General features: G+C 43.1%; 1 protein-coding gene across 3 annotated transcripts in view; it reads left to right on the top strand.

Annotated features, from left to right (window-relative positions):
• LOC115203200 (potassium voltage-gated channel subfamily C member 1-like) overlaps positions 1-21,227 on the top strand; it is a 34,267-nt gene extending 13,040 nt beyond the window's left edge. Inside the window, exons 2-6 of one of the 3 annotated variants that reach the window (XM_029767646.1) lie at positions 5,822-6,761; positions 8,497-8,508; positions 15,133-15,306; positions 19,858-19,863; positions 20,942-21,227. In XM_029767646.1, coding sequence (XP_029623506.1) covers positions 5,822-6,761; positions 8,497-8,508; positions 15,133-15,306; positions 19,858-19,863; positions 20,942-21,045 — 1,236 coding nt within the window. In that variant the 3' untranslated portion in view covers positions 21,046-21,227. Of the gene's footprint in view, positions 1-5,821; positions 6,762-8,496; positions 8,509-14,979; positions 15,045-15,092; positions 15,315-16,192; positions 16,455-19,857; positions 19,864-20,941 lie in introns of those variants that run through there. The other 2 variants (XM_029767645.1, XM_029767644.1) reach the window with 2 other exon arrangements.
• Positions 21,228-24,963: the final 3,736 nt, after the last annotated feature.

Raw genomic sequence — 24,963 nt, 5'->3', positions numbered from 1 at the left:
CTGTAACACTGATTTATCACAACTCAACAAGCTAATCGCACATCTATTACGGAAACACCCCCACATCCAAACCATGACAACATACAGTAATTCACATGAGTGTGTTATAATGCACTTTGCCTCTCATTTATAGTAAGACACTCACTCATTCATTTTCTGTAAATGTTGTTGATACATGTTCTGTTGAGAACACCAGATCAAATACATCACAATCTGCCTTGGACGATGTTTACACACACAGCCATGCATGCTAACAAGCACATGCTTTCACACACACGCTCAGACACATTCATGCATGCACACACATTGCTTGTGCTGCAGGTCAGAGGTAAGAACGAGGAAGGGTGGCTCTAATGTCGGCTTAATGTATTATAATATGAGATTAGCAGTTTGTCTCAAGATAAAGCTTTTAGAGAATGCATTTAGGATACAAATGACGCACATGCCATGATACCACTCTGTCTAGAAGTTCCTCAATGATGTGGTGATCGTTTCCCATATCTACTGTATATTACAGTACAGTTTCTCTGTTCAGTACCAGCAGTCTATAGGCATTCATGGAATAAAGATAAAGAAAAGGTTAGTCAACATTTTTTCTAAGATAGCTGTTTCATTTCTTTTCTCTGGAGAGTTCAATTGGACTCATGGAATTTGTTTTTACGGCTCAAGTTCCTTCATTAGTGAACAATATGATACTTTTCCAATGTTCCAGGTTTTCCTCTAACAGCTGCATATCATACATTATTAATAATGATGTTGCTGTATTGATACAGATAGTTGATCGTGTTGGAGAAAATGTTGGATGTTATGAGAGCAATGTCACATGGACTTAGATGTTGGATATTCTGCACAGGAAGTTGACAGCAGTTAGAATTGATTCTCAGTCCAATGACAGGTCTCGGTAATTGAGCCCATGCAGGGATGCTGCTGATTTGTTTTCACACCAGTGAAAGAATGGAAGCAAGTCTGTCACCTTTGCTGGGCTTGTGAGAGAAAATGTTGTGGTGACAAGGACAGTAACACTCTCTTCTCTTCCTTCTGGCCTTACCACAACCTGTCTTCATTTCAGAAACCCAACCAGAAGGTTATTTTTATGTGGAGGACAGGACAGATGGCAACAGTCAGTGTGAAAACAAAGTAATTGAATTTCATTTACACTTGTGGAATGAAGTGTTATTGTGGTTGTTGTTGCTGCAGTGATTGTTATGGTTATTGTTATTTTTTTTATTTAACCAGGTAGGCTAGTTGAGAACAAGTCCTCATTTACAACTGCGACCTGGCCAAGATAAAGCAAAGCAGTGTGACAAAAAACAACACAGAGTTACACATAGGATAAACAAAAGTACAGTCAATAACACAACAGAAAAATCTATATACAGTGTGTGCAAATGGTGTAAGGAGGTAAGGCAATAAATAGGCCATAATAGCGAAGTAATTACAATTTAGCAAATTAACACTGAAGTGATAGATGTGCAGATGATGAATGTGCAAGTAGAAATACTGGTGTGCAAAAGAGCAAAAAGTAAATTAAAAACAATATGGGGATGAGGTAGGTAGATGGGTGGGCTATTTACAGATGGGCTATGTACAGCTGCAGCGATTGGTAAGCTGCTCAGATAGCTGATGCTTAAAGTTAGTGAGGGAGATATAAGTCTCCAATTTCAGCGATTTTTGCAATTTGTTCCAGTCATTGACAGCAGAGAACTGGAAGGAAAGGCGGCCAAAGTGGGTGTTGGCTTTGGGGATGACCAGTGAGATATACCTGCTGGAGCGCGTGCTACGGGTGGGTGTTGTTATGGTGACCAGTGAGCTGAGATAAGGTGGAGCTTAACCTAGCAAAGACTTATAGATGACCTGGAGCCAGTGGGTCTGGCGCCAAATATGTAGCGAGGGCCAACCGACGAGAGCATACAGGTCGCAGTGGTGGGTGGTATATGGGGCTTTGGTGACAAAACGGATGGCACTGTGATAGACTGCATCCAGTTTTCTGAGTAGAGTGTTGGATGCTATTTCGTAAATTACATCGCCGAAGTCGAGGATTGGTAGGATAGTCAGTTCTATGAGGGTATGTTTGGCAGCGTGACTGAAGGATTCTTTGTTGCGAAATAGGAAGCCGATTCTAGATTTAATTTTGGATTTGAGATGCTTAATATGAGTCTGGAAGGAGAGTTTACAGTCTAGCCATCACCTTGGTATTTGTAGTTGTCCACATATTCTAAGTCAGAACCGTCCAGAGTAGTGATGCCAGTCGGGCGGGCGGGTGCAGGCAGCGATTGGTTGAAGAGCATGCATTTAGTTTTACTAGCGTATAAGAGCACTTGGAGGCCACGGAAGGAGAGTTGTATGGCATTGAAGCTCATTTGGAGGTTAGTTAACACAGTGTCCAAAGAAGGGCCAGATGTATACAGAATGGTGTCGTCTGCGTAGAGGTGGATCAAGGAATCACCCGCATCAAGAGGCAAGAGCGACATCATTGATATATACAGAGAAAAGAGTCGGCCCGAGAATTGAACCCTGTGGTACCCCCATAGAGACTACCAGACGTCCGGACAACAGACCCTCCGATTTGACACACTGAACTCTATCTGAGAAGTAGTTGGTGAACAAGGCGAGTCATTTGAGAAACCAAGGCTGTTGAGTCTGCCGATAAGAATGTGGTGATTGACAGATTCGAAAGCCTTGGCCAGGTCGATGAAGAAGGCTGCACAGTACTGTCTTTTATCGATGGCGGTTATGATATCGTTTAGTACCTTGAGCGTGGCTGAGTTGCACCCGTGACCAGCTCGGAAACCAGATTGCACAGCAGAGAAGTTACAGTGGGATTCGAAATGGTCAGTGATCTGTTTGTTAACTTGGGATTCGAAGACTTTAGAAAGGCAGGGCAGGATGGATATAGGCCTGTAAAAGTTTGGGTTTGTTTCTCCCTGTTTGTGTCTCCCAGTTTGCCTAGAGTGTCTCCCCCTTTGAAGAGGGGAATGAACGCGGCAGCTTTCCAATCTTTAGAAATCTCGGACGATAGGAAAGAGAGGTTGAACAGACTAGTAATAGTGGTTGCAACAATGGCGGCGGATCATTTTAGAAAGAGAGGGTCCATATTGTCTATCTATCCCAGCTGATTTGTACAGGTCCAGGTTTTGCAGCTCTTTCAGAACATCTGCTATGTGGATTTGGACGAAGGAGAAGCTGGGGAGGCTTGCTCTTATTCTCAATGGACTTTACAGTGTCCCAGAACTTTTTGGAGTTAGAGCTACAGGATGCAAATTTCTGTTTGAAAAAGCTAGCCTTTGCTTTACAAACTGACTGTGTGTATTGGTTCCTGACTTCCTGAAAAGTTGCATATCGCGGGGACTATTCGATGTTAGTGCAGTGCGCCACAGGATGTTTTTGTGCTGGTCGAGGGCAGTCAGGTCTGGAGTGAACCAAGGGCTATATCTGTTCTTAGTTCTACATTTTTTGAAAGGGGCATGTTTATTTAAGATGGTGAGGAAATTACTTTTAAAGAACAACCAGGCATCCTCAACTGACGGGATGAGGTCAGTATCTTTCCAGGATACCAGGTCGATTAGAAAGGCCTGCTCGCAGAAGTGTTTTAGGGAGCGTTTAACAATGGTGAGGGGTGTCGTTTGACCGCAGACCCATAACGGATGCAGGCAGTGAGGCAGTGATCGCTGAGATCCTGATTGAAAACAGCAGAGGTGTATTTGGAGGGCAAGTTGATCAGGATAGTATCTATGAGGGTGCCCATGTTTATGGATTTAGGGTTGTACCTGGTGGGTTCCTTGATGATTTGTATGAGATTGAGGGCATCTAGCTTAGATTGTAGTACGGCCGGGGTGTTAAGCACATCCCAGTTTAGGTCACCTAACAGAACGAACTCTGAAGATAGATGGGGGGCAATCAATTCACATATGGTGTCCAGGGCACAGATGGGAGCTGAGGGGGGTCTATAACAGGTGGCAACAGTGAGAGACTTATTTCTGGAGAGATTAATTTTTTAAATTAGAAGCTCGAACTGTTTGGGCATAGACCTGGAAAGTACGACAGAACTTTGCAGGCTATCTCTGCAGTAGATTGCAACTCCTCCCCCTTTAGCAGTTCTATCTTGTTGTTATTGTTATTATGTTCTATCTTGTTATTGTTGTTGCTGCTGTGGTTGTTGTTGTCAATGTCTAGTGTGTGTTGCATGTGTGTCAGAGAATGAGAGTGTGAGTGTGAATGAATGTGTGTTTCTAAGAAAGACATCGCAGTGGGATTTTTGTCTTTCACACGTCACTCTCCCAGTCTTGTGTGCCGTCATCTCCAGGCCTCTGCTGCCTTAGGCGGGTGGAGGTGGCATATCTAATGTAACCCTTGATCTGTTTCATTAGTACACATTGCAGTAGGGCCTGCAGCTTGCAAAGCCTTCAACAACAATAGACCGTATCAGAGTGAATCGCTCTAGCACAGTTTCTTTAAAAGTTATGAATTTCTCTCAATTTAATGAGTCAGTCAGACTGTCTGTATTGTCTTTTCTGTCTCTGATTCTGTATCTGATTGTATCAGTGGGACACAAGGTACATTTACTACCCTGAATGAAACCTACTGGAAAAAGGTACTGCATAGGGTTCAGTGTAAAGTGTTAACTGGGATAGGTTTTTTGTGCCCTTTTCCATTATACAAGCGTCTCAACGGTCACTGGAGGTTAACACCCTAGTTTGCTTCTTTTGTCAATGAATCCATTCTCCTGAGAGGTTGTTGTTGTTATTGTAAGTATCAGGGTTGTAGGTGTGCCTGTACTATACCGTAAATTCCTGTTTGGAGTTGAAAAGATCAATTTGATTTACATTTTATATTGACATCGCTTTGGCTCAGTTTGTTGAAGGTCAAGGATGTTGGAGGTTGTGGACCATGCACAAAAATAACTGAGGTGCACTCGTCTTAGAAAAATAACCTAATTGTCATTTGTTCTTCTATAATGTAATCACTAAGCCCTTCATGTCCAGGTAGGACCCTGGCTCTATCACTACTGTACTGTGGTTGTAGTGTATGTACCGGGCAGGGGCTGCCTCCTCTCAGACCTGGACCTGTTTAAAGATACAGTCCGGGATCTTAAGCAAAACAAATTCTTAACATAGTGTACAAGTTTGATTTGTAACATATCACACAAATTGGATGATGTAGTACACAATTGGATGATGTAGTACACAAAAAACTGGGACCTGTTTTGGCTCACGAGTACCACTTTCAAAACTACTGGCTGAAATTATACAAAAGTTCTGGAGCATCTCTATAATATTCCAGTGGTGTTAAGTGGAGTTATGCAACCCCATCAGCCTCTTCTGGCAGCAGCAGTACTGCTGTCAGCCCTAATCTATGGGCAGCAGTGTATATCTGCCTATACATTAAGGACTATGCATTAAAGCACCATTCAAAATTGATGAGGTGGCACCTTCACATGTTATCGTTTGGGCCAGATGCCATGGTGAACACAGTGCCCTCCCGGAAAAAATACCTTAAGTGCTGGCGCAAAAGCTGACCCAGAAACAAGCTTTCCCCTCTACAGTACATAACGTCCCCCTCTGTCCCTCCCCTCCTCCGTGTAGGCTCCAACAGTACTAGCAACTCTCTTACCGGAGCTCCACAGTTTAGGTGCACGCCCTTTCAAGTGACACACAGTTAAGAGTACTGACCTAGATTTGTGTTGTAGAACTGAAGAGAGCTGTGGGGGTGTTCTAGTGCTCTGTTCCTTCACGTTTGTATTCTAAGCTCCCTCGCTTATAATCTCTCCCTCTCTCTTTCCCTCTCCCTCCTTCTCTCCCTCCCTCTCATCTCTCCCCTGCAGTGGATAGCCTTCGCCTCCCTGTTCTTCATCCTGGTTTCCATCACCACCTTCTGCCTGGAGACACACGAGGCCTTCAACCCCATCATCAACCGGACGGAAATTGACCCGCTGGACAACAGCACGCGGGTCTACCAGGAGACTGAGACCGTGGTTTTCCTCACCTATATTGAGGGGGTCTGTGTGCTGTGGTTTACATTTGAGTTCATAATGCGAGTGACGTTCTGTCCGAGCAAGCTGGAGTTTTTCCGTAACACCCTCAACATCATCGACTTTATTGCCATCATGCCCTTCTATCTGGAGGTTGGGCTGAGTGGGCTCTCTTCCAAGGCAGCTAAGGATGTACTGGGTTTCCTACGTGTGGTACGCTTTGTCCGGATCCTCCGGATCTTTAAGCTGACTAGGCACTTTGTGGGACTGCGTGTCCTGGGTCATACACTCCGAGCCAGCACCAATGAATTCCTGCTCCTCATCATCTTCCTCGCCCTGGGTGTGCTCATCTTCGCCACTATGATCTACTATGCTGAAAGGATTGGTGCCAAGCCCAATGACCCCCGAGCCAGCGAGCACACACACTTCAAGAACATTCCTATTGGATTCTGGTGGGCGGTGGTGACCATGACAACCCTTGGCTATGGAGACATGTACCCTCAGACATGGTCTGGCATGCTGGTGGGAGCGCTGTGTGCTCTGGCTGGTGTGCTGACTATCGCCATGCCAGTGCCTGTTATTGTCAATAACTTTGGGATGTATTACTCCCTGGCGATGGCCAAGCAGAAGTTACCAAAGAAAAAGAACAAGCATATCCCCCGCGCCCCACTTCTGGGCTCCCCCAATTACTGTAAGTCGGAGGTAACCTCACCTCACCACAGCACGCAGGACGACACATGGCCCCTGGCCCCACAAGAACCACCAGAAGAGATCTTAGAAGTAAACAGAGCAGGTAGGAAAACTTTCTGCCGAATGTCAATCTGAATCTCAATGAAAGAAAATAAATTCTCAATGAACTGACTGAACTTCCCTGCCTTCACACCTCCTCCTCTTCCTCCTCCTCCTTATCCTCCTCTCTCCACCTCCTCCTCCTCCTCCTTCTGCTAACTCCCCAGTCAGAAAAACAGCCATTCTCCACACCAGGAGCCATTGAATGTGGAAAGCCCCTACATGGCAGTATGTTGACCAGTGACCACTCCACTCATACACATGTCATCAACTCCACTGCCCACTCCCCAGACATTATCAACTCATACCACACCAGACCAAACCTCATCCCACATCAGACTAAACCTCATACCACACCAGACCAAACCTCATACCACACCAAACCAAACCTCATACCACACCAGACCAAACCTCATACCAAACCAGACTAAACCAGACCAAACCTCATACCATAGCATACCATACCACACCAGACCAAACCTCACACCACACCACACCAGACCAAACCTCATACCACACCAGACCAAACCTCACACCACACCAGACCAAACCTCATACCACACCAGACCAAACCTCATACCACACCAGACCAAACCTCACACCACACCAGACCAAACCTCATACCACACCAGACCAAACCTCATACCACACCAGACCAAACCTCATACCACACCAGACCAAACCTTATACCTTACCTTACCATACCACACCAGACCAAACCTCACACCACACCAGACCAAACCTCATACCACATCAGACCAATCTCCCCCTCAACTACCTTTTCATCTCTACCCTGACCGGTTTAATGCAGTGATGAAAACACCAAAGGTAACACAGTGGCACATACAGTAGCCAGCCATCCTGACAGCAGATGTTAAATAGCCTATTTCATCCACTCAGATGGAAAATACATTACAATTTATGAATCACACATAAGACTATCACACCCATACATTTATTATATTTCCTAGTTAACTTATCTGCGTGTGTGCTGTCTCAGGAAAAATACTGCAGGGCTGTGAAACCAGTTTAAAGCCTGCAGACATATTGTTCATTTGGCTGATTGCCAAATGTATTTTTATGATGTATAGGCCAGGTAGCAGAATAGGAAGCTTCTCAGAAACAAAAAAATATAAATATTTATTCACTACCGGTCAAAAGTTTTAGAACACCTACTCATTATAGGGTTTGTCTTTATCTTTACATATGGAATCATGTAGTAACAAAAAAATATATATTTTATATTTGAGATTCTTTAAATAGCCACTCTTTGCCATGATGACAGCTTTACATACTCTTGGCATTCTCTCAACCAGCTTCACCTGGGATACTTTTCCAACAGTCTTGAAGGAGTTCCCACATATGCTGAGCACTTGTTGGCTGCTTTTCTTTCATTCTGCGGTCTAACTCATCCCAAAATTGTCAATTTGGTTGAGGTTGGGGGATTCTTCAAATAGCCACACTTTGCCTTGATGACAGCTTTGCACACTCTTGGAATTCTCTCAACCAGCTTCATGAGGTAGTCACCTGGAAGGCATTTCAATTAACAGGTGTGCCTTCTTAAAAGTGAATTTGTGGAATTTCTTTCCTTCTTAATACGTTTGAGCTAATCAGTTGTGTTGTGACAAGGTAAGGGGGGTATACAGAAGATAGCTCTATTTGGTAAAAGACCAAGTCCATATTATAGCAAGAACAGCTCAAATAAGCAAAGAGAAATGACAGTCCATCATTACTTTAAGACACGAAGGTCAGTCAATATGGAACATTTCAAGAACTTTGAAAGTTTCTTCAAGTGCAGTCGCAAAAAGCATCAAGCGCTACGATGAAACTGGCTCTCATGAGGACTGCCACCGGAATGGAAGACCCAGAGTTACCTCTGCTGCAGAGGATAAGTTAATTAGAGTTACCAGCCCAAATAAATGCTTCACAGAGTTCAAGTAACAGACACATCTCAACATCAGCTGTTTTTTGTTTTATTAATTTTTATTTCACCTTTATTTAACCAGGTTGGCTAGTTGAGAAGAAGCTCTCATTTGCAACTGCGACCTGGCCAAGATAAAGCAAAGCAGTTCGACACATACAACAACACAGAGTTACACATGGAATAAACAAACATACAATCAATAATACAGTAAAAAAAGTATATATATGGTATGTGCAAATGAGGTAGGATAAGGGAGGTAAGGCAATAAATAGGCCATGGTGGCAAATTAATTACAATATAGCAATTAAACACTGGAATGGTAGATGTGCAGAAGATGAATGTGCAAGTAGAGATACTGGGGTGCAAAGGAGCAAGATGAATAAATAAATACAGTATGGGGATGAGGTAGATACAGTATGGGGATACAGTATGGGGATGGGCTATTTACAGATGGGCTATGTAGAGGTACAGTGATCTGTGGTGCTTAAAGCTAGTGAGGGAGATATGAGTCTCCAGCTTCAGTGATATTTGCAGTTTGTTCCAGTCATTGGCAGCAGAGAACTGGAAGGAAAGGTGGCCAATGGAAGAATTGGCTTTGGGGGTCACCAGTGAGATATACCTGCTGGAGCGGGTGCTATGGGTGGGTGCTGCTATGGTGACCAGTGAGCTGAGATAAGGTGGGGCTTTACCTAGCAGAGACTTGTAGATGACCTTGAGCCAGTGGGTTTGGCGACGAGTATGAAGCGAGGGCTAGCCAACAAGAGCGTACAGGTCGCAGTGGTGGGTAGTATATGGGGCTTTGGTGACAAAATTGATGGCACTGTGATAGACTGCATCCAATTTGTTGAGTAGAGTGTTGGAGGCTATTTTGTAAATGACATCGCCGAAGTCGAGGATCGGTAGGATGGTCAGTTTTACGAGGTTATGTTTGGCAGCATGATTGAAGGATGCTTTGTTGCGAAATAGGAAGCCGATTCTAGATTTTATTTTGGATTGGAGATGCTTAATGTGAGTCTGGAAGGAAAGTTTACAGTCTAACCAGACACCTAGGTATTTGTAGTTGTCCACATATTCTAAGTCAGAGCCGTCCCGAGTAGTGATGCTGGACGGGCCGGTGGGTGCGGGCAACGATCGGTTGAAGAGCATGCATTTAGTTTTACTTGCATTTAAGAGCAGTTGGAGGCCACGGAAGGAGAGTTGTATGGCATTAAAGCTCGTCTGGAGGTTAGTTAACACAGTGTCCAAAGAAGGGCCAGGGGTATACAGAATGGTGTTGTCTGCGTAGAGATGGATCAGAGAATCACCAGCAGCAAGAGCGACATCATTGATGTAGTCAGAGAAGAGAGTCGGCCCGAGAATTGAACCCTGTGGCACCCCCATAGAGACTGCCAGAGGTCAGGCCCACAGGCCCTCCGACATCAGGCCCTCCGATTTGACACACTGAACTCTATCAGAGTTTGTGTGAGATTGAGGGCATCAAGCTTAGATTGTAGGATGGCTGAGGTGTTAAGGATGTCCCAATTTAGGTCACCTAACAGCATGAGCTCTGAAGATAGATGGGTGGCAATCAATTCACATATGGTGTCCAGGGCACAGCTGGGGCCAGAGGGTGGTCTATAACAAGCGGCAACGGTGAAAGACTTGTTTCTGGAAAGGTGGATTTTTAAAAGTAGAAGCTCAAATTGTTTGGATACAGACCTGGATAGTAAGACAGAACTCTGCAGGCTATCTCTGCAGTAGATTGCAACACCGCCCCTTTTGGCAGTTCTACCTTGTCGAAAAATGTTATAGTTAGGGATGGAAATTTCAGGGTTCAGAGGAGACTATTTGTATCAGGCCTTCATAGTTGAATTTCCACGAAGAAACCACTACTAAAGGACACCAATAAGAATAATAGACTTGCATGGGCCAAGAAACACAAGCAATGGACATTCGACAGTTGGAAATTTGTCCTTTGGTCTGGAGTCCAAATTTGAGATTTTTGTTCCAGCCGCAGTGTCTTTGTGAGACGCGGTGTGGGTGAACGGATGATCTCCGCATGTGTATTTCCCACTGTAAAGCACGGAGGAGGAGGTGTTACGGTGTGGGGGTGCTTTGCTGGTTACACTGTCTGTGATTTATTTAGAATTCAAGGCACACTTAACCAACATGGCTACCACAGCATTCTGCAATGATACGCCATCCCATCTGGTTTGGGCTTAGTGGGACTGTAATTTGTTTTTCAACAGGACAATGACCCAACACACCTCCCGGCTGTGTAAGGGCTATTTTACCAAGAAGGAGAGTGATGGAGTGCTGCATCAGATGACCTGGCCTCCACAATCCCCCAACCTCAACCAAATTGACAATTTTGGGATGAGTTAGACCGCAGAATGAAAGAAAAGCAGCCAACAAGTGCTCAGCATATGTGGGAACTCCTTCAAGACTGTTGGAAAAGTATCCCAGGTGAAGCTGGTTGAGAGAATGCCAAGAGTATGTAAAGCTGTCATCATGGCAAAGAGTGGCTATTTAAAGAATCTCAAATATAAAATATATTTAGATTTGTTTAACACTTTTTTGTTACTACATGATTCCATATGTGTTATTTCATAGTTTTGATGTCTTCACTATTATTCTACAATATAGAAAATAGTAAAAATATTGAAAAACCCATGAATGAGTAGGTGTTCTAAAACTTTTGACCGGTAGTGTTTATATATACTGTAATATATACAGCGAATGCCATTATTTCACAGTTAACTTGTTTAACTAATATTGCACCAGTGATATCGCACTGTAGAAATGACTGCAATAAAAGAGACAGCCTGGTTGCCTGGAGACCTGTGTGTCTAACCTGTGTGACTCATAGGGGAAGTTGGACAAAGACAGCAGAGAGTGGGGGTTTCCCTCAGAGAACCTATCAATTTTCAGGAAGTCCCTTGGATGGATGATGACTGTGTTGCTCTTTCATGTTTTTCTGCTTGAATGACCAGGCCAGCTGTGGTGAGCACAAGCAGCTTTGGGGGATTCTCAGTTACTCACAGGCTGATATACTGTACATCGCCTACTCATGATAGGGATAGGGCCCAACTGATTCCATGGAGTTCCCTCTTCTATGAAATAGTGTGAGTAGTGTGTATTTATGCCCTGCCACGAGGGCCTGAAGTGGCCATGAGTGCATCTGGTGATGGCTCCTTATTTACTGCCACATGTTACGGCCAAGCATCATTCCACGCTACATCTATGACTAACAACCCTCTGAGCACTCTCACACACACACAAAAAAACACTGCACCCCTCGCTCGCTGGCTGTACTCCTGTTTACAATAGAATCCTTTAACTTTATAATGAATGTTTTCCTTGGAGAGTTGTGTATCCAAGATGTCCCACTTACAAGGTGTCTCTACTGATTAGATTCCAACAATACTATTCAGAGATAGTTATTTGTTTGTAACAAACACATTTAGATTACCTTGACCTCTATCTGCACCTTTACTTTGCAGCCTGTCAGATGACGTCTACATGCTGAGCCATCAGGGCCTGTCATCTGACCTGACTCCCTGCAGAGAGAACAACCAGAGGTGACATAATGACTTGTCTTCTGGAGGAGAGAGGAAAAACATTAACAAGGGTCAAACTTGACTTCCTGACTTTGCCTAGTCATATGATACAGGATGTGCATAAGTCTCATTACTTCTATGATCTTGACCAATGAGAGTTAGAGTTTCACCAGGCACTGCCATAATGTACGTTCTCTGGAGGTGGTAAAAACAATGATTGTTTTCACCTTCCCAACATCCTCTCATTCTTGATGTCTCATTTATTTAATTTCCCCCAATCTTTTTTTCTGTGCCAATGCATGTTGCCATGACAACAGTGTCCAAGCAACGCACATTGCACAATAGGACTCAGGTTCTGCCACGAACTGCAGCTATTCACTTGCCTCTCCTATTATTCACAATGGGCTGCAAAGCAGAATGATGGAATAAGCAGCCAATATGAAACTCATTTAGCACCCAATCAGAAAACAGTTTGACACTGAATGGTAATTTAACAGACAGACATTAGAGCAACACTTTACATTACATGGACATTATTCCAAAGTTACTATAAGGGATACATATATGTAATAACACATTAATACACACACATTCAGGAACATGCTGAGCATGGGCCCTCAAGATGGGTTGGGTTCAGCTCAGGGGGAAATGAATAATGTGTGTAGAATGTTGTGATTCTGGCACATAGGTTGGCATTCTCTATATATGGCCTCCTATGGAGTGAGAACTCTGTCTGAGTCCTCCAGTCTTTGAACAAGAGGCATGGGCTGTTTGATTAGGATGAGGAATAGACTAGGATTGCCAAATATACAATGCATCAATTTACTTTTTACAGCAGTCTACACTATCTATAGAGCTCACTTTCCATGAAAAAGAGAGCTGGGAAAGGTTACATAACTTTTAAAGTGCTGTACTGTACTCCTCATAAAGCTGGTCCCTTGAGCAGTTGATGTGATCCTCGGGTCTCTGTATCCCCTCACTCACAGAGGTCCTAGACCTCTCATTTAACCCCCCCCCCCCCCACACACACACACACACACACACACACACATACACACACACACACACACACACACACATACACACACCCACCCACACACACACATACACAACGTAGCTACTTGCTTATTTATGACATCCATTACTTAGTTGCATACTTGAATATGGTGTGTGCTTATTGTTTCAAAGTTTAAACAGATGAACACATCTATTTTCACTAATCAATGTCGAAACACACAGACAAACATTAAGGGACCAGTGGGGAATTGACCCAGTGAAATGCCATTGGAATGACTATGAGAGTGCAGTTCCAGTCAGCAAGCCAGTGCAGTAAAAAAAAAAACACCCTCTGAAATGGCTGTCATCATTTATTCAGTGAGCTGTTTTTAACCACACGTGCAACACAGACACTTCTGGACCAGGTCCGCTAACTTACATACAGTATCTTGCTGTATATCTCTTCTGTGGTTGTGCAGTGTGGCAACACATTTGAAGTGATGAGTATGGTTCTGCGAGAAATGTTGTTAGTGCAGTAGAAAGTAGATAGTAAGATGGCTTCAGGCTGTAGTGATGGCTGACCAAAATGACCAGAATGCATCATGCTTCTTTTGGAAGTGTTGTCCTCCACGATGCCAGTGATGGACAGTTCTCAGTGATATGGTCATTACTGCTGTGTCATCTTTACTCTCCCTCTCTTTCCCGTAAAGAGGCACCATCTGGACAAATCCTCTGCCACTTCATCACATCAGACATGCACGATGACCAGGCCAACAGCCAATCAATAGAGCCCATGACTTGGATACAGATATCCAAAAGATGAATGAGGGGATGGGGGGAAATAAGAGGGGGATGAAAAAAAGACAAAAGTCAACAGGGATAGGGAGAAGGGGAGGAACAGAGAGGGAAAAAGTGAGGGAGTTAGAGAATGGTGTCTTTTCATTGAACTATTCTGAAGAAAGTGACTCATCTCCCACTCTCTCTCCCCTTCTTCCTCTCCCTCTATCCCAGAGGGTCTGCGTCACACGTACAATGGCTGTGTGTGGCTGGCTAGGGTCTGTGTGCTGCCTGCTGCGCTGACAAGAGCAGATGGATTACTGTAATGTGTAATGGGGTGGAGCGTCAACGCAGCAGAGACACCATTGCTAATATCTGCAACTGTTACCCACAAATAATGTTTTACTACAGCGGTGACAGTGGTGGTCTGGGCTGTGTGGTTCAGTCTGGAGATGTAATGCTTATAAGGCCCACGAGGTTTGACGTGTGAGGCCTGGATGTTCAAATGTTAGTGTTTCCTGTTCCATTGTTTTGAGTTGGTCATGTACAGAAGGTAATGGCTTAGAACTCCACTACCTTTACTTACCATACTGAAGATGAAGAATCGTGTGTCACTACGGTTATTTTATTGACCTGTAAATAGTCACTGCTATGTCTGGAAAAGCAGGTGGTACATTTCCAGGACAGGAGCTTGTTAGTTTTGAGAGTGAGGGATTTGGGAAACCAAACAAAGCAGATATTCTGTGCCAAATTGAGCAGCAAGTCTGAAGAGTTTTTGTTTGTTGAAGTTCCAGTGGATGGGTTTTGGGGCAGTTGGGAAAGGTCAATGATTATTTGACATTTTAAAAAGTTTGATGATTGTACTTCAAAACTGTGTTACCTGGTTGATTAAAAAACAGCCAGGCTTGCACATAAATGCCGGTGCTGACACATCCTCTTCCACACCATTGAGGAATCACCACTAAGTTCTTCTCCCTCTGTTTCAGCTCCACAAGCTGTTTTTCAAGATCCCAAAGTGAACGGGGAAACACCCAAGGAGTCAGCCAAGAGAGCAGCCAAGGAGTTAGCCAAGGAGTCAGCCAAGGAGTCAGCCAAGGAGCCAGCCAAGGAGTCAGCCAAGGAGTCAGCCAAGGAGTCAGCCAAGGAGGCAGAAAAAGCAGCGCTGGCCAATGAAGACTGTCCCCACATAGACCAGATCATGTCACCCGACGATGGCCAGATCTTAAGCCCTATTGACCGGTCCGAGCAGCAGCCCTGCTTCCTCCTGGCCATGGGCGGGCGGCCAGGCCACACGGCGGCCAGAGTCAGGAAGGGTACGTAATATGACACACCTAGACACAGGCCGTACATCTGGGCACACATCCCAGGGCTTAAATCTCAGGGCACACCTTCCTCAGTGCACACACCTTAGGGAACACACTTAGAGTCAAGCACAAACACACTTTCATGTGTACTCAGGGAGGAGAAACTGCACAGCTGTACTGTAAGTCTGAAACGTGACACAAAAAGACACTTTAGAGAGCACACACATTATTTTTGTTGTTGCTATCTTACAGTAGGTCTTGTCCTTACTATCTTTGTCTATACAGCTTTCAACACAAACAACTTCAGGTCCCCCACCCACATACTACTGCTGAGCGACACAACATCTGCCAGGTCGCAGTTGTAAATGAGAACTTGTTCTCAACTGGCCTACCTGGTTAAATAAAGGTGAAAAAAAAACAACAAAAAAAGCATCACCCCCAACATTCTTATTTGGCATTTGGACGCTAGCCTTTTTCTCTGTCCAACTCTTCTCTCTCTCTTTCATTAAAACTGAATCATCTTTATTACTCTTACTTTCATTTATTTACTTCCGCATGAAATAAGTTACTGAACAAATATATAAACAAATCACTAATTAGTGGTCTTGTTTTTCTGTTTTGGGATTTTCTTGAAAATGTTCTTTACGTTACCATGCCAACCCTCCTCTCCATCTCTGGGTGTTCTATACTCTCCATTTGGTTTGATCACTATCACCGAGACTATCACACTGCCCCCTGGGCCAACCTTAACTTTCCCTTTTTCTGTTTTTCCTTGTTGTATGTTTGTTTTTCCTTGTTTTTCCTCCACTCATTGTCTGATCTGTTTGTTCCTCCCTCCATCACTCCCCCCTTCATCATCCCCCCCATCCTTGACTTGTGTCTAATTGGCCGGTAGCTGGCCCTTCCCAGGGGAGGTCACTGGCGGAGCCGGCGCCCCCATGCCCACCGCTCGGCCGCCAGGGCCCCCTGGGCCCCCAGGGCTACCCACTGCTGCAGCTAGCTGGGTGGGTATGTGGCCAAGAGGACAGCCATGCCACACTCACAACCTGACGCCCCAGCCTCTAACACTAAAGAATAGCACAATGAAAGAAATGCCTTGTTCACCACACCGAGAGATCCTTACTATCCTGCTCTACAATAACATCAGGCCCTCATCATGTCCTCTAGTCTACAGTTACACCTGACAAAGGCAGGACAACTGCAAGCCAAAGGCTTCTATGATGAATCAACTTTGAAAAAGAAGAATAAAAAACTGCTTCCACAATTGTTGCAGTATCAAACTATAATGCCGGTGTCATCCGCAGCTTCTTAAATTAGCTGCTTTGAGCGTAGGGAGATGAATCACAAGCACATAATACTGTATATTGTTGTCATTGGCTAATAGCATTGCTAAATCTCACCTGCCATCATCCCCAGCCAAGTTCCCAGACACTAGCTAAGACAGGACCTGCTACAGCCTCCATACAGTAAACAGTTTACACATACTTTTTATCCTGCCTCTTCTAGTGCACAGTGGAGCTTTTTTTGGTTGAAAGGTCACACATTCCCACCGTCTCCCGTAGTGAATCGCTCTTTGTGAGCATGATCTGTTTTGGGTGGACAAGTTCAGCGACTCTCAAGAGCCATAACACAAACACATCTGTAATCCACTGTGTCCACTTCAAGAGACTGATCCATTACATGAATCAAGTAGGATGATCACTAACAGCAGCTAAGAGTACACATGCCCTCAGTGTTGTGTATTATATGTCATGTGTTAATGAATGTGCTTCTGAGTGTGTGTATGGTATGTCTGCGAGTGTGTCTGTGTGTGATTGTCTATGTATATGTTGCCAATGGAAAGTGAACCTGTTTCTCTGTTGCTCCATGTTGGAATGTGTTGTGCTTGTCTCTTAACTCAACACTGCATGTCCTGTCCAGCTGATGGTTGGCAATGGAGAGGAAATGTAGCTGGTGGTAAGGGGTGAAGTATGGTGAGGAATAAGAGAGGCCACATGGTATTACAGTATATGACAAGCATTGTGAGAAGCAAGACGGACATTTTCAACAGCGTCCTACTTCTGATCTAACAACGAATAACTTCAGCAAAGAACTATTTTTATATCATTGCTTCACAAGTAGATGACAGGCTATTGTTGTTAAATAACAGCATGTCATAAGATTATGTAACAAGATCACTATATAATTGGACTGCAGCAGATACATGTTGAAGTCTAGCTGAATATGGCTCTGTGCCAGCACTCTTATAGACAGTATTACAAAGCAGACTGTATACTGTCAGTCTCTCTTCTCCATTTGATATTGTTAACCACAAAATGATCTTGATGTTGAACTAGCTGAATAAGTGTCAGATACGTGTTAGTGCCTGGAGCCAGATTGGCTGTTGGGCTCTCAACACTGCTAGAAAATACATTGATGTGCCTTCTTTTTCCGAGCCGTGCCTCAATGCCCCCCCCCCCCCTAATCAATCAGAGAACGCATGAACGGTAATACGTGTGTACAATTGGCCTGGATCAATAACATTATACATTTTGAAAAAAGAGTGAAAGGAAATTCTTTGAAAGATAGAGGTCCCATACTGTTACACTACACCCCTGAAACTCTGACTCTCCCTAAACAAAGGTTACCAAATGCTTTATAGCCTTAGCACCATTGCCGGCATGGGGGGCTGGTACTGGAGTGGTGTCAGTGTCTGCGGGGCCCAGCAGCCCACATAGTGTCCTGTAGCATTCTGTAGGCATGGATCAGGGCGGTCTCCTAGGGTCCCCTCTAAACCTCTGCCCCTCTCCTTGTTACCCACCTACAGAAACGCCATCTGCTGCTAGCTCCTGTTCCAACGTGTTGTACCGGTCTGTCCCATTTTTGTCCTCTGGACCTTGCTCTCCGTCTTCAGCTTTTCGCCTCAGTCTCTTCTTTTTTCTGTGGTTATCTGTGTTGCTTGTTCTCTGTCTCTGTAAACTGTCCCTTCTCAAAACTGATAATGGGAAGAGAGTCTTTAATACCAGAAATATGGAAGTTTGACATCCATAGGAAAGAGTAGGTCAGCTCAGGTAGATTCCAAAAGATCTGGAAGAACTCATATAGAACCCTACACCTATGAATGGGAGATAATATTCTCTAAATACTCTTGTATGGCCCATCCAAATGGTGAAAAGGACCCAGCTGTAAATATTCACTGTAGGTGAAGTACTCTAACACTTAAATTATTGGAACCTAGTCATGTTTTTATTGAAGGCAAGCCATCAATAGATTCAGTAGTAAAGATATATATTTTTGCTTATCTATATTCTATTTCATAATACGTTTTTACAAGGTAAAGAATGTATCTTCCCACCACACAGCACAACCACAACCAAAGCACAACCACAAAGTAGCTACTTCAAAGAGAAGTCCAATTTTCCCATTTTTGGTTGACTTCTTCTCCCGTTCTGCTCTTCTGTCTTTTATTCTGTCGATCTTCCTATCCTGCTACAATCCTGTCTTTCTCTGTTGGGGTGGCTCCCCCTCAGGGAGGTGGTGTGCATGGACACAGCTCCGAAACAACAGATAGTTGGCCCAGTCACACACTCTGTTCCTCTGCTGTCCTCTCAGCTTGTCTCTTTCTTTCACTTCTCTATATCTCTGTCCCTTGTTTTCTCTCCTTCTCCTGGATCACCACAGAACAAGTTTTTTAGATTTTTAAAACATCTGTTAGATGTCCTCTTTCTCTGTAACCCCTCCCCCCCATTGTCTTACTTTTCTCAAATGCATCCATCCTTTTGAGAATGACCAATGACTGGCTGATGCTGAGCAACCCAACCCTCCCGTGTATTCTCTACCACAGATCCCTGTAAAGAGGAGACTGTCTTAGTTAAGTATATGCAGGCAGAAGTTCTCAGAGTGACCTGAGGGGGGTGCACCACAGTCTGACTCTGAATGGGAGAAACCAACGCTTTGGGAGAAATCCCCCTCTTTCTTGATTCCACGGATGGAGGGCTTGACAGGGTCACATTCACAGTGAGGAAGAGAAACAGTAGATACAGAGGTTTCTTACAGTGAGCTCACCCGTCTCACTTTGAAGGACAGGTTTTTTCTCAAACATCAAGATCGAAGAAGTCCTTTTTGCTTTTCTACGTTGTTGTTTTTGTATGGACTTTTTCTCAATGAAGAACTGTAGGAGGACAGAAAGACAAATAACAAAGGAACATTGGTCTGACATCTTGGCCTGAATGGCCAGAAAGGGTGGAATGAAATCAATAAGTAGAGGACAATAAGAATTACTGCTAATGGCATTTATGTCACCCAATACCATCAGTTAAACATGACTCTTTTTATTTAGCATGAGTTGCATGGTGGACTAGTAAAAAATAAAAATAAACTATAGCTATTACGACTATCCGTATGAAGAATATATTTTTCTTTTAACGATTCCTCACCTTTGCATACAATTTATGTAGCCAGACTATTATGGTGTTCAATGACAGAGTGTTTTCTTTTCACATTTCTTCCTATTTTTCTTTGTGGTACAGAGTACATGTTACCTGGCAGCTCTGGTCATATTGACCACTATTTCCTAACTAGAGACTTGTAGAAAGATGGAGAATATACATATTTCAGCAAGCTCTCTATGTTGTGAAAAGCTAAAATAACATTTGACCTTGTTTATGTTGGCATGCTTGTGATCCTGGATCTTAATGAGAAGAATCATTTAGGCTAAATTAGTAATCTATGTTTCTGTCTACTGCTATACGTCTAGATGTATACAATCAATTATTTATGGAGAACTTATCCTAGTGAACCATTGTTACTTTCACATACTAAATATATAATTTGAACAGTGTTATTTCTTTAAAGAAAACTAGAAAAGAAATCATAAAGAATCTGGTTGAGTCAGGTTGTGTCTGACCATCTTTCCCTAACAACCTTTAGCTAATATGAAAGCAGCAAAAATATATGTATTTTTTAAAACATAAAATCATTGTTTGCAATTAAGAACATGGGGGGAAATCAAGTGCATGAACAATGTTATGCAACATGAAATCAATAGGAAAAAAGAGTTGAAGAATACAACTCTAGCATGAAATAAATTTTGTATGAAACCTGTCAGAGGGGTCTGTATTTCATTGAATGGATTGAATGTATATGAATGTATTTCTCCCTTTCTCTCCTCTGGTGTACCAAGCTTTTTGGAAACCAAAATGAAGTGAATGGGAGGTCTTAAACAGGAGTGAAATCAAGTCTGAACCCAGAGTGGCCTGAAAGATGCATGGCAGAATGCACAGCATGGTGATGACTAAACCCTCAACAACATCTAAAGGGGATTATAAATGAAAGCATGGTTTGAACATACTCATAAGACTTCCCTAAAACAACCTATTTATACAGACAGTCTACACTAAGAGGTGTGATGCATTGGCTAAGCATGGGTGAAGCATGATCAAACTAGCTGGTTTACCATGGGATGCCAGCCCGGCGGCACACATTGAATTCCTCTAATGTTATCTCATCTCTGCCCCTCCCTCTGCACTTTGAGCATCATCCACCATTAACTCTCACCCAAGCCCTCGCCCAGCAGGCCCTTGCCCAGCAGGCCCTCGCCCATCATGGAGGAGCAGGCCCTGGGTAATAACACTTCTGTCTCTCTTCTCTCTAGCATCCCGCCCAGGCCGGGCCAGGCGATCACAGAACACAGACCAGTCAGTCTGTGTTATGAACCATGGTGTCCCAACCACACTGTGTGTGGGCCACAACGTCCCATCCCCCGACTGATAATGCTCTTAGTCTGTTTGTTGTACATAGATAACCAGTGCCAGGGGGGTGCTGACGTGGACAGCTGGACATGCTGCCGGCCCCTGCCCAGCCTTAAATGTCACCCAGAAGAGTTGTTGTTCTCAAACCTTTCTCATTGGCTGCTTTACCTATGACTGGTTGATTTCATGCTGTACACACTTGAGTAAGAATGAATGTTGTGTGTGTGTGTGTGTGTGTGTGTGTGTGTGTGTGTGTGTGTGTGTGTGTGTGTGTGTGTGTGTGTGTGTGTGTGTCTTTGTGTGTGTGTGCGTGTGTGCGTTCTTGTGTGCATGTATGTGTTTATTGAAGTTTGTTTGTTTTCTATAAGTGTTGTATATCTGCTTCTCTTCCTTGTGTCTGACTTCATGTAACTATGTTGGAGAAATAATCAAGTGTCATGTTGACCCCAGTAACTTTGTCATTTTATCCCTGAGTTAAAACTTGCCAAATACTTGTTTTCAGGCTGTTTTTGTCATACCACATCTGAGTTGCCTTTTATAGATATTTACTCTCAACTTTCCTTTGAGAAATGTTGAATGCCCTCACTTTCTACACATTAAGGTTTGAGTGTAAGAAAAATGAATTCAGCAAAGTGATCATAACTGCAACAATGACGTTTGTTTTTTATGTCATAAAATGTCACTTGCCCTAAATTCAGCTGTAGTTGTGCTTTAAATTAGTTTGTTATCCCCAGTTATACAAACAATTGACGCATTTCTTGCCGAAATATGTATTGGCTGTATGGCACTATGCCTGCAAAGGGAACCTTGCAGTTATCAGCAATGGAAAGAAACATTTATTTGAGGTATTTCTTACAAATATTACTCTGTTAACTTGCTGCAAGGTGGAAAACTGTCATCCAGACAATGTGCGGTGGATTTCATATACAGTACATACTGCACTCAGAACAAGGCTTTGATATGCATGTACTTAATGTACAGTATGTGATCATGAGACTAACAGAGATCAAGCACTCACATAAGTCATTGCAAAACTGGTTTTGATGGGATAAAAACAAAATGATGACCCATGTTGTAACTACCTAGTAAATGACAACTGGTTGGTTGGTTTCTGAAATCTCTTTCAACAGTACTGTATGTGTTACACTATTTCCACATTGTTTTCACAAGCGTATGTTTTCACAAGCTTTAGGCTTTGCTTTTCTAGTTAGCTATAGAATATGGACTAATATCTCCTTTGTCACCTGGCTTAATGTGTCAAAGAGCCAGGTTATTACCAATATGTTGCATGAGCAAGCTGTGGCACTTGATACCATTATTGGCATTGAGATGTGTAAGTGAGAGAGGATGAGGAACAGTTTTCCACTGTTTCCATTAACTCAGTCTGAATGGCCATATTATAAAGAAAAATCCACTTTGCTGCAAAGTCGTCACATTTTCCTTTTACCAACTCCCAGGGGGATTATTCAGCACATGATTTCCTACATGGGATTTCAAAACACACAAAAGATACATTAACCACATAGTTACTGAAGGTTGATAGCCTAATAATGGAATATATGACTAATCTATCAATACTAATAACCTCTTCATTTGGCTCACAAATGCTCTTAGCATAAGATTGCTGACACAGACAATATATACACTGCCTGTATAATAAACCATTCAACCAGCGCTCCAAACTAGACATCAGGTTAAAATATTGGGTTTTGGTAGACAAGATCTCTTGCACTGAACAACAGACCAGTGTATTTCATTATGTAGAACTTGAATTGAGAATATTTGCTATTAAAATGTTTATATTTAATCAGTAAGGGGTTGGGGTGCACATCTGCATAATGTAAAGCGTTTGTATTTCTAAAGTCCGTTTTTAGACCAGACTACTTAGCTCAGTTAACACGGTAAAGAGGAACCAGCCAAGCAAAGACTCTAAATTCCTCCTATAGTGAAGTAGTCAATGTAGACATGAAGCTGTATTTACACACTGCAACACTGCCATACCAATGTACACTTTTGATCTACAAACACAGACCTATCCAAGAGGTGGTGTGAAGCATGGAACAGTGCAGGCCACAATTATGCAACAGGGAGACTCCTCCCTCTTCAATGGTGCCATATTTAAGGGATCAGAGTGTTTACTAAACGTTTGCTATGGGAATTGCATGTTTCTTCCACAGTAATTCTTTTTCTTAGCAGCAAACCACAGTACAGTATATACTCCAACATCTTGCAAAATATATGTCAAATTAGGTAGAAAGATGTTCAGTAGTGAATGCAACTAACCAACATTAGTGCTAAGGTTGGTTATTGTTTGAAGTTAGTGCTTGTATAAGAAGAGGTTTAAGATGCTAAAATAACTGCCTGTGTGAACATACGATGGGCATTGTTCACACAACTCAGTCTATGTTGGAAGAATGCCAGCTGTTTGCTTTGATTTGTCATGCCCCATCTGTCGACCAACACAGGTACATATTCTTATGTTCCCTTTCAAGATATGTATTCTAGCTGAGCTTTTCTGGATGATCCTTACAAAAAGAACCACATAAATAAACAAATAAAAAGTAATGAAATATGTTCTCTCTTTGAGTTTTGTGCTTATATGTTTTGTTTGAGTGAATAATTTATTGTTTTTTATCTCTCACATACACACTTCTATCTGAACAGCGCATGTTTTTAATGTTTATTACATCCACATACTCTCTGCATTCGGCTTGCTGCTCTGGCCCTGTTCCCATGGAAACCATCTGCACAGGAGGACACATCAGAACATTGGAGGCAAAAATTACATTCATACTGGCACACATGTAATCAGATGATTGTGTCAGACCACCTTGAGAGAGGAGAGTCAGTCAGAGTAATCTGATAAACATATACACATTAAGCTTAAGCAGTATCCAGACAAATGCGATATGACCTCAGAGGTGATGCACCTGAAAACAAACAGAGAAACTCTCCCACACATAGTCACACAAACACACCTACAATGGTTGAGTCACTGTTAAAGTTACAAGAAACCCACAGTAGTAGTAAATGTTCCTGAAAAAACATGTGGAGGCTGTGAGACAAGCAAAGCATATGCCCTGTATTAACCCATTGAACTTGGCAAGATAGGTTCTATTGTTTAGCTGTCACTACCATCAGCCTATCCAGATGATTTAGTGGTTCAGTGTATATGGCACACTGACAATGGACCAATGCCAGGGGACTACTAGGGCCCTGATGTACAGCTACTGCAGCATAACAAGGCCTGTGAACCATTGGAGTATAATCTATCTGTGTGGCAATTACACTGTTTGTAAATTAGCTAGTTAATCTCATTTGCGTGGCTGGTTCCATAATATATATTATTTTGAGTGTGCTGTACTGTGTTCACACAATTCATTTGGAATTGTATAAAAGTTCAGTTTCTCTTTTTTTGATTACACTGAGGACATCCACCCGAAGATCCAAGGTTGTCTGGCTGTGGGTTTGCTTGGTTGTTTATTTGGTTGTTTGGTTGTTTATTTCTTCCTGTCAGTATCTACTCTGTATAGTTGCCAAATGTATCCCTACATTAAATCCCCAATGGACATGCAGGTGCAGTTATTGTACATGTTCCAGGTGTTTGGCCCTAATTTCAATTGAGGACCAGTGAATGGCTGAATACATTTGCCCTCGAGTGCAGCACTGTGCAGTCCAGTGTTATAAGTTCCTTTCTGTGCTGGTGAGCTTTGATCATGGACAGGAAGGCCAGGTCTCCATCACTGGCAGACATGGGCACCATGGCAACCTAGTTACCTAACAGGGCTTGTTACCAAGGCAACACAAGCATGATCATCTATCAAGGGCAGCACATTTTCCCACCCCTTTATTCTACATGATTTCTGTTATCTCTCTCTCTCTCTCTCGCTCTTTCTCTCTCTCTCTCTCTCTCTCTCTCTCTCTCTCTCTCTCTCTC

The sequence above is a fragment of the Salmo trutta genome, chromosome 12, assembly GCF_901001165.1.
Source record: "Salmo trutta chromosome 12, fSalTru1.1, whole genome shotgun sequence".
NCBI classification, from domain to species: Eukaryota; Metazoa; Chordata; class Actinopteri; order Salmoniformes; family Salmonidae; genus Salmo; species Salmo trutta.
The sequence above is the reverse complement of the archived record's forward strand: the minus strand, read 5'-3'. Positions and strand labels throughout refer to the sequence as shown.